The 9,746-nt window shown below is 55.9% G+C and overlaps 1 protein-coding gene across 2 annotated transcripts; it reads left to right on the forward strand.

The window, feature by feature from the left end:
* Positions 1 to 1,009: 1,009 nt before the first annotated feature.
* LOC147645670 (maestro heat-like repeat-containing protein family member 7) lies at positions 1,010 to 7,394 on the forward strand. 2 transcript variants are annotated; one of them, XM_086874357.1, is made up of 17 exons: positions 1,010 to 1,227; positions 1,293 to 1,375; positions 1,567 to 1,708; positions 2,092 to 2,156; positions 2,275 to 2,640; positions 2,813 to 2,961; positions 3,217 to 3,364; positions 3,573 to 3,763; positions 3,846 to 3,983; positions 4,267 to 4,381; positions 4,554 to 4,691; positions 4,924 to 5,100; positions 5,234 to 5,389; positions 5,549 to 5,650; positions 6,049 to 6,151; positions 6,431 to 6,487; positions 6,828 to 7,394. In XM_086874357.1, exons 3-17 carry the CDS (start codon positions 1,591 to 1,593, stop codon positions 6,950 to 6,952), a joined length of 2,148 nt encoding a protein of 715 aa, XP_086730483.1. In that variant the 5' UTR covers positions 1,010 to 1,227; positions 1,293 to 1,375; positions 1,567 to 1,590; the 3' UTR covers positions 6,953 to 7,394. The 2 variants fall into 2 exon arrangements, with proteins under 2 accessions (XP_086730483.1, XP_086730484.1); XM_086874358.1 differs by having other exon boundaries at positions 2,275 to 2,628.
* Positions 7,395 to 9,746: the final 2,352 nt, after the last annotated feature.

The following is a 9,746-nucleotide window of genomic DNA, read 5'->3' on the forward strand; positions in this document are numbered from 1 at the left end:
TCTGTACCAGGGGGAGGATTAGCCTTTTTGCAATCTACTCAATCGTTTGGATTATTTTGTAATACTGAGTGGACTTTCATTCCTTGAGAGCTTTAATTTTTCAGAGAATTAGGATATTATCATCCCTCCATAGAAAAGCAAAGGTTTGCAAACCAAAGAATGGCCTTTTTTTAGCCTCTATGTAGTGTTATATTTTGTAAAATGACTCTCAATGGATGATGTTAAGGCAAAGGACTTGCTGCTTTGAGATGGGAAGCAAACTTGCAACTCTTTCACATTCTCTGGCCATTCCAATTAATTGGTGAAGTCTGCAACTTGTAGGAAATTCTTGAGTTGAGCAATGGGGAAGCTCTCATGAATTGAGGATTCTTAAATGCCAGATCCTTCTCTGCCTTCCCCACAAAGATGTTTTATAGCTGCAGGAAATGACATCAATGGGAAAATAATTCCCACATGTAATTAATCTGACCAAGACTAAGCATTGCCAGCAGTTGCTCCAGGAGCTTCTGCCAACAGCCCCTGCAGGAAGGAGGCCAGCCCCCAATGCACGTGGGCTTTGGCTGCCCTCTGGCACAGAAACCCCCCAGGGGCACAGGTCTCTGGGGCAGGAGAAGGGCACCAGCACTGCCAGGGCTCGGCTGGGGTGGCAGGTCTGCCTTGGTGGGGACACTGCCACACCTGCAGATTTTAGTGCTGCCAGGCCCCTGTGCAGATTCTGTGCAAGGCCCCGTGCCCTTCCTGCTGCGGCTGTGTGGGCAGCCCTGGGGGCTCCTTCTGCTGCCCTGAGCCTGCAGAGCAGGGCAGCGTTTGCTGATGGTTTGAGGCGTTCCTAAAGATCCTGTTGGGCTGTCTTAGACACTTTGGGCAAGGGATTCCTTCCAACCTGGGCCACTTTGGGGGGGATGGGGGCAGCCCAAGGGCAGGTGGCAGTGTGTGCAAAGGCCCTTTGTGACACATGGTCACCATGGGATGGAAATGGACAGGGTGTCAGAGAGCCCTTTGTGACACGTGGTGACATAGGAGCTGGCGGTGACAGGGCAACGCCACAGTGCCCAGTGCACGCGACGGGACAGGACGCGGCAGAGCGGTGCTGTGAGGAGCCCCCGCACAGCGCACTCGTTTGTGTCGGACCCGGAGCTTTTCCAAGTCTTTACTCGTACAGGTGACCTCGTGGCAAGACTGCGGGCCTTGGTGGCCCGTGGCTTTCCCGAGGCTTTTCTTTTGCAGGTGCCTGCGGGGCAAGACTGCGGGACTTGGTGGCCCGTGGCCTTCCCAAGACTTTTCTTTTGCAGGTGCCTTCAAGGCCAGACTCGGGTACTTGGTGACCTGGACCTTTTCTGAGGCATCTCCCATCCTTCTGGCCTCTGTCCTCAAGGTGAGACTGTGGGACCTGGTGACCACAGTCATTTACGAGGAGTCTCCAGTCATTGTGGCAGGAGCCCTCGAGACCAGACTGCAGGACTTGCTGTCCTATAGCCTTCCTGGGGCTTCTCTCTCGCAGGTGCCTTCAAGGCACAACTGCAGGACTTGTTGACTCAGAGATTTCCCACGGCATCTCTCTTTAAGGTGCCTTCAAGGCAAGATTGTGTAATGGCGGGCATATTCCTCAGCGTCTTCAAAGTGTTCAGGGGGAAAAGAAAGACAGACCCTGGACCTGCCCCAGCACAACAGCTGGAAGAGCCAAAGAAGTTCCAGCCACTGCAGGATGGTGAGTGGCAAAACTGGGCCACAGGGCTGATGGCTGCAGTCAGCTGGGCCCTGCCCCATCCCATCCCATCCCATCCCATCCCATCCCATCCCATCCCATCCCATCCCATCCCATCCCATCCCGTCCCGTCCCGTCCCGTCCCGTCCCGTCCCGTCTCGTCCCGTCTCATCCCGTCCCGTCCCGTCCCGTCCCGTCCCGTCCCGTCCCGTCCCATGTGGACATGCCGAAGGACAAGACAGAATAGGGGCTGGGGCTGACCCCTGGCAGTGGCCCTGCTCCATCCCCTGAGCCACCCCAGGGCTGTCCCTGCCTGGGGAGTGCAGGGCTGGGCTGTGTTCTCCGGCCTCTCCTGCAGCCCCTCAGCTCTGGCTGCTCTTTGCCAGATGCAGCCATGGACCAGACACAAGAGCAGGAGCCTGCCCGTGGCCGCTTCCGAAGAGCAGCGCAGGTACCTGCAGCCATCCCCACCTAGGCTGGGCCTGCTGGCACTGCTCAGCCCAGCAGTGGAGCTTGGAGCACTCCATGGAACATGCCTCTCTCCCCTGTCCTTTGTTCATTCTGCACAGAGGTTCCGCAAATTCCTGCGCATTCGTCGTAGGAGGAACACCACAGCAGCAACTGAGGGCGCAGCTGAGCCTGACTGCAGGCTGACCGAGCTCCAGGCAGAGCCTGATGTCAGCCCGGATTCAGCTGAGCACTCACAAGAGTCTGACGCTGCAGTGGAGTTTGACAGGGCAAAGGCTGACATGGCAGGCACTGAGGACATTCAAAATGATGACACCGGAGAGACTGAGGGCATCGCAAAGGCCAACAGGACACCCACTCCCACTATAAGCCAAGAGCTCATATGGGATTATTTCAAGGACCCTCGTGTTTCTTCTGACGTTGTTGAGAAGAGAGCTGCTTCTTCTGAGCAGCAGGTACCCAGTCAGGTACTGGAACTGGAGGTCTCCCACGATCCTGTGCCCCCTCACGCCACATCCACAGGGCCCCCTCAGCCTTCAAGGCCAGCAGAGCATGACAGGAAGGGAAGCACTTCTTGGGGGAAGCTGGGGAAGTTGCTGCCTTGGGCAGCACTCCATGTCTTCCCCATGCCTCCTCCAGGTGCCAGCTACTGTGAGGAACATTCACCAGAGTCTGGTGTCCCATGTCACTGTGGATGTCAGGCAGCAAATTGACATTATAAGGCTGGCTGAAGAACACCCTGCTGATGTGGTGCTGACCCTCCTGCGCTGTGCCCCATCATGTGACAGGTATGGGGCCCACGTGCCTTGAGAGCTCAGGGCTCACCAGCCTTTAGGGCCCATGGCCCTGCACAGCCTGTCCAATGGGCTCTGCCCAACAGGCAGAGAGGTCCAGGAGCCTCGGGCCCCTCTGTTTCCTGAGGCTGCTGCCAGTGCTCCCTCCCTGCCCCTCAGGGCACCAGGGCTCTGTCACCTGGGTCCCCACAGCTACACAGGGCATGGCTCTGTGACTGAGACCCCTGACACAGAGCTCTGATCCCACAGAGCTGCTGCCATGATGTGGCAAACCATAGGCTCGTCGGGACCAACAGTAGAGAAAGTGCTGCCAACACTGCTCTGTGTGATGGAGAACTGGCCCCTTTGCAGCACCTGCACCTCTGATGGAGACAACAAGGACGTTTTTCCCTTGAGTGTGAGTTTATGGACATGGCCTTTGATCACCTGGAGCTTGCTTCCCCAGGAGCTCTCTGTCTTCTCCCTGCCTAAGGCGCTGGGCTGAAACCTGGGCTAGGGGCAGGCTCAGGGGGCACCAGGCCTGCTGCTCCCCCTGTGTCTCCCCTCGGGCCCTGCCCCATGGACACCTCGGCACTGAACGCTGTCTTTGGGTGCTTCTTTTGCAGGCAACTCTGGTGCTCTGGGTGATTGTCCAGATGCCACAGTGCTGCGAGGCGATGATGCTTTATTCCGCCCGTCTGTTTGTGGCTCTGCTGTTCCATGTTGTCATCACCACTCAGCAGATGCCACCAGTGGAAGTTGACAGCTTCTGGAAAGCATGCCGGGAGCAACATCGCCTTCCCAGCAACCCCAACAGGTGCCAGTCCTCCTGTCCTTCCCATGCCCTTGTGGCTGACACCAGTGCACTCAGTGTGACCTGGGCTTTGCTCTGCACACAGGTTTGCAGTGCAGGCCATGAAATCTCTGCTCTGCCGACTGCGGTGTGAGAGTGTGGTCATGGAAATGGGACGCAAGCGTGGCTGGGACACGCTGCTCTGTGCTGACACCCAGCACTATGCCGTGGGTCTGCTGGCCAGGTGAGCCTCACTTCTCCCAACTGCCTCTGAAATCTGTGCCCTGTGCCTGGGGTGTGTCACACAGTCCCTGTGGTCCTGGCCAGAGGGCCTCGTCACTGAGGGATGGCTAAGCAGACTGCAAAAGGCTGAGAGGAGGGTGCCCAAAAGGAGCCACTTCCCAAAGCACCCATGGTCCCTCCAGGGATTCTGGGGAAAGGCCAGATCTCTGTGATTCTTTCCTGGGAGAGGTTTGTCCCCCCGCCCCCCCACCATCAGGGTCTTGGTGCTGTTTTCCCCCCGACAGGGAGATGCTCCGTGGCTTGATCCCCTTCTGTTCCCATATTGCACTCGACCTGCTCAAGTCACTCAGAAGGGAGGAGCCATGCTGTGATCTGTCCTTCCTGGCATTCCTTGTGGAGGTGAGCCTGATGGCCAGCACTACCTCGCTGAGCTGCCTGCCAGCCCTGTCCCCTTGCATAGCCACAGCTGCCTGGGACGGTGCCCGTGCCCTGTGCTGCTGCCTGGGCCCAGCCCTGCCCAGTTCCAGGCTCCTGCCGGCCGGCTCCCCTGTCACTGCCCTGTGCCTTTCAGGTCCTCGAGTGCTTGGACTTGACTAAACACGGTGACAGTGTCCTTGAGATCACATCAAGGCACCTGCAGAGTGAGTGCAGACAGAGGCGTCGCCTGGCGCTCAGAGGCCTCGTGGTGCTCAGCAAGGAACCCTCAATGGTGAGGACAGGGCAGCGGCTGAAGCTGTGCTGGGGAAAGCAGCTCCTTGGGCTGGCTGGGCTTCAGGAGCTGAGGCAGCTGCTCCCAGCTCTCCTGGCTCACCTGCCTGAGTGCTTTGGGACAGCCCTTTGGCCTCTGGGCCTGGCAGCAGCAGGGTGGGGTTGCAGTGCCAGGGCGGTCTTGGCACTGCAGCCGTTCAGGGCTTCCCAGCACAGCCTTGTGTTCCACACAGGCCATAAGAATGTGCAGCCTGTCTCGAAGCCTTCAGGAGCTGCTGGGTGATGCAGATGGAGATGTAGTTGGCATGGCCCTCCGTGTGTTCATCAGTATTCTCAAGAATAAAGACATCATGATATGCAGCACCACTGCCCCAAAGCTGGCTCAGGCACTCCTGCTGCTCTTTGACCATGTAAGGCTCTGTGCCCCCAAACACGGGCATTGGCTGCTGCCCAGAAACTTTGTATCTTACAGATTTCTGGGCCTTTGCCCAGGTGAGCCTGGGGGAATTGGTATTAAGGTCTTTTTCTCTTCTTTTCCTCCAGGACCACAGCCAGGTGCAGTTGCTCTCCCTTGATCTCTTCTTCAAGGCAATGGACTTGGTAGTGGATGAGGGAAAGAAGCCCCTGGAGAAGATTTTGAACCAGAGCCTGCTTCCACTCTTCATCCACTGCCATGATGAGAACCAGCATGTGGCAAAGGTCAGGTTTTGTGTGATGCTGGTGCATCCCTGGGAGGGGCATTGGCTTCCACCTGTCCTGAAACCTCCCAGGCTGCGGCTTCCTCGGGGCCCTGTCACCCAGACAAGAGTCCTGTGCCCTGGGCTGCAGTGCCATCTCTGCATCTCTGCTGCTCTCCAGGCCTCTCGGGAAACGCTGCTTCGTGTTGCCGAGTTCCTCAAGAGGAGGAATCTGAAGCAGCTGATTAGGAAGGAGCAGCTATCAAAGTTTGCTGAGTGTCTGGTAAGGGCAGCCCAGATTAGCTCAAATTTGAGAAGCCCCCTGGTCCCGGTGCTCAGTGTGTGGGGCTGGCAGCTGTGGCCCCTGCCCGGTGCTGCACCCAGGGGCACCAGCCTGCGCCCCACACGCTGCTCCCTTCCCTGGGCCGCACGGCTTCTTCTCCAGGCTCCTGTGGCCCCGAGCCGGGTGCCAATGGAGCCCCACACTGGGGCTGCGGGCAGGGGCGGCACCGCGGCTCCCCGGGCAGCAGCCGGCCCTCTGCCCGCTCCAGAGCCCGGCGCCAGCGGCTGCTGGCCGGGCCTCAGGGCTGGGCGGGCACGGGAGGCCGGGGCTGGCCGCAGGCAGTGCCCGGCCGAGGGGCAGAGCCCGCGCCAACCCTTCCCTCCTGCCGCTCTCTGCAGCTGGCACAGGACAGGAACCGAGCGGCCGAGCAGCTGCGCCGGGCCCTGCCGTACCTGGACTGCCCACAGGAGCCCCTGCAAGAGGCGGCCATCAGGTTCATCGGTGAGCCACGAGCCCGGGCTCCCTCCCCGCCCCGCCGCAGCTCGGCCCCGGCCCCGGCTGCTGCCCCGGCAGCGGCCCCGGGCCCGGCGCCCTGGAGCCCCGGCTGCCCTCGGGGCTGCTGCTGCCGGCCTCTGGCAGCCGTGCCCTTGGGCTGAGTCAGGATGCGGCAAGGGCCCGGGCTGAGCCCTGCCGGGGCGGGAGGCCGTGTGGCCACAGGGCTGGCAGCGCCGCTGGCAGGGAGCTGTGCCGCCGGGGCCCTGACAGGCTCTGTGTTCCCAGGGATGGCCGGGCAGCTCCTGAGGGGGCAGAAGGAAGAGCTGCAGGCCCTCATCGAGGGTGAGTGAGGGCAGCGGGCAGTGAGGGGCTGGCACTGGGGGATCTGAAATGCCCGTGCAGGGAGCTGTAATCCGTGCATGGCTTCAGAGGGCTTCTCTCTCTCTGTGGACACCTTGGTGATGTGGGAATATCACAGAGAGATTTCAGGGATGCAGGGCAAGAGATTTGGGTGGTGATGTACTTGGGAGAGATTTGTGACCAGAACCTTGCAGGTGGTCCTGTTGGCCCCTTAACTCCTGTGGCCACAGTAAGAGCAGGCTGGGATGGCCCTGGCAGGACTTTCTCCTAGGATTCCCACAGATCCGGGCTCTGATCGTGGCTTTGTACCCCTCTCTTCCAGCACTTCAAGTCCTGAGGAGAGATGACAACCCTTCTCAGACAAACACAGATCTTCAAGAGATATTCTCTAAAAGAGCTGCAGAGCTACGCTTGTCTGCTGGCTTAGGAGAACCAGTGTTCATTTAAGATGCTGTGGAAGATGAGACTACGCTGAGACCAGAAGAGACCAGCTGGAGCTCCAGGCACAGCTGATGACTTGCACAGCTGAGCCTGTGGGAAGCTCGCATGGCTTCAGCCCTCTCCCCCTGCCTGTAGATAGCTCTGTCCCTGCAGCCCTCAGACACTGCCCATCCCTTCTTTTTCCCCCCACTTTCCTTTCCTTTTGATAGCTCCCTCCTTCCAGCCCTCAGACACTGCCCATCCCTTCTTTTTCCCTCCACTCTCCATCCCTTTTGATAGCTCCCTCCTTCCAGCCCTCAGACACTGCCCATCCCTTCTTTTTCCCTCCACTCTCCATCCCTTTTGGTAGCTCCCTCCTTCCAGCCCCCAGACACTCCCCATCCCCTTTTTTGCCCCTCTGCTCATCCCTTTGCATCCCATCAATAAACAGTTTGGCTTTTTCACTTGACCTGTATCTGTGTGGAGCTGAAGGGTCACAAATCCAGAGCGCTGTGACACACAGGCCCCTCCTGCCGTTCTCTCCTGCGCCGTGTTTTGTGCAGAGACGCAGAGGAAGGAGCGCAGATCAGGCTGGAAAGGTCCCTGTGCTGAAGGCCCGGCTCCACAGCATTGTGGAGTTCAAGGTGTTACTGAAGGCCAGTAGTGGGACAAGGAGCCTGTGTGTGTCAGGGACCAAAGTTGTGTCTAAGGCCCTGCCGTGTTCCGTCCTCTGTTGTGCACGTTGAAAGGTTAATGAATAAAGCCAGGTTCAAAAACCCTCCTGGAAAGTCAAAATCCCAATTTCAGAAGCTTTTTCCACTTCTGCATTGCAGGTATTGATGGATCTACTGGAGAGGGAATGTTCATCCCAAATTTCTGCCCGTTTTTCTAGGAACACTCCAATGACAGTACAATGCCATGTGTACTGATTCAGTCTTCTGAGGTTTTTTGGGTTATTCTTTTTTGGGATTTAGGGGTATGGAAGGTGGGGAGAGAGGCAGGACACAATCCAGATCTGAAAAAATCCCATACAGCACTGGAAATGAGGAAAACATAGTGGAAACAAGAAGAAAGGAACTGGGGGAAAAAGGATTTTTAAGAAGGAAAAATAGGGAAAAGAAAGGACATAATTCCAGACAAATCCACTAGGAAAGAATAATTTGGAGGTGGAATAGGAGAAATTCCAGCCCAGCAGGCTACCAGGGCCTGGGAGGGCCCAAATTTTTTATTTTATTTGGGAATTTTTTAGGGCTTTTTAAAAATATTGGATTTTTTTCCAGGAAGATCCCCTTTTCCTTTCTGATGGGACTGGAAGTCAACTCCTGCTCCTGCAGTGCTGTTTTTGCCCATCCTCATTCCTGAATATTCTTAGAAACGTCTGTAAAACGGTGAAAATGATGATGGACTGTGGCCTTTTTTCATTCTCAATACTTGTGATGCTATTGGAGTGAAGAGGGGAAAAAACAATAAAAAATGGGAAAAAATATTTATAAATCAGAATTTTACCATCTACCAGTGCCTGGCTTTTTGTTACAAAGCTTATTAAAAAGAAAAAAAAGGTGTTTGCAGTGGGTGACTCCCTTCTGAGGGGAACAGAGGGCCCCTCATGCTGACTGGAGCCATCCCACAGGGAGGTCTGCTGCCTCCCTGGGACTCGGCTACGGGGCATCACTGAGAGACTTCCTGGGCTGATCCAGCCCTCTGGTTATTATCCACTGCTGCTACTCCAGGCTGGCAGAGATGAGACTGAAAAGAGGAGTGCCAGGGCAATTCAAAGGGACTTCAGGGCACTGGCTGAGTGGTTGATAGGGCAGGAGCACAGGTAGACTTTTCCTCAGTCCCTTTGGTGGCAGAAAAGAAGTGAAAGGAATAGGGGAGCCCACATTATCAACTAGTGGCTCAAGGGTTGGTGTCATCGGCAGAATTCTGGGTTCTCTGATCACGGGGCAACTTTTCTGGCACCCGGCCTGCTGGAACTGGGTGGGCTGCATCTCTCTTAAGGGTAGAAGAATTTTATCTTATGAAGTGGCAGAACTCACTGAGAGGGCTTTAAACTAGGTTTGAAGGGGGAAGGGGATGCAGCTGGGCTGTCTGGAAGCAGGCCCAAGGGTGGTGAGCCTGAGGTAGGGGTGAAATCAGTAGCCCAGCTGAGGTGCACGTACACTGTAATAAATGAAATTCAGCCAAATTTATCAATAACAATTTTATTGAAAAATTTGCAAAATCAAATTATGAAAACAGCTACAACCACAGTCAGCTTCGAGCTCAGGATCGGCACTGGGTGAACTCTGAACCAGCCTCTGTCACACTGACTCCCCCAAGTTCACCACCTGTCTTTTGGAGAGATGAGTTTTGATACAGTTTTTACAGCTTGAGGCTGTGCAGTCTCAGTTTTTTCTTTCTTCTGAAGTTTGTTGCATATTCATATTTTCTGTTGGTTTTTTAACTAAGTTTCCGAGAAGGGAGGAAAAGTCTGAGTAGATTTTATGAGAGCTGAGTACTGAGACGCACGGTCCGGAGAATTTTTCTGTTGGATTGTTAAGGAAGGTTCCGAGAGAGGGGGAGAGTTACAGGAACTGGGTATTGAGATGCACAGTTGTCCTGGGGTGATTTTACCTTTAAGATAGCTTCGGGAGCTGGGAGGAAGTTGAAGCTGGGAGAGGCTGATAAGAGTTTTTCCTCTGACCAATTATTGGTCATTTCTGAGAATTGGCGGTGGTTTTAACCATTGAGAAGTGAGATCAACTTGTGAACACCACCTTAAGATGTAAAGCCAGGGTTCTTTTGTTCTCTTTGGTTTCTGGCTTCTGACGAGGTAACA

Source organism: Cyanistes caeruleus, unplaced genomic scaffold, assembly GCF_971803275.1.
Source record: "Cyanistes caeruleus unplaced genomic scaffold, bCyaCae1.hap1.1 HAP1_SCAFFOLD_195, whole genome shotgun sequence".
NCBI classification, from domain to species: domain Eukaryota; kingdom Metazoa; phylum Chordata; class Aves; order Passeriformes; family Paridae; genus Cyanistes; species Cyanistes caeruleus.

Bases quoted from the DNA above. Each gene is read 5' to 3' on its own strand.
- LOC147645670 (XM_086874357.1), top strand. From the start codon at position 1,591: ATGGCGGGCATATTCCTCAGCGTCTTCAAAGTGTTCAGGGGGAAAAGA. The intron at 5,390-5,548 runs GTCAGGTTTTGT...GCTGCTCTCCAG, and splicing joins AGAACCAGCATGTGGCAAAG to GCCTCTCGGGAAACGCTGCT. The intron at 5,651-6,048 runs GTAAGGGCAGCC...CGCTCTCTGCAG, and splicing joins CAAAGTTTGCTGAGTGTCTG to CTGGCACAGGACAGGAACCG.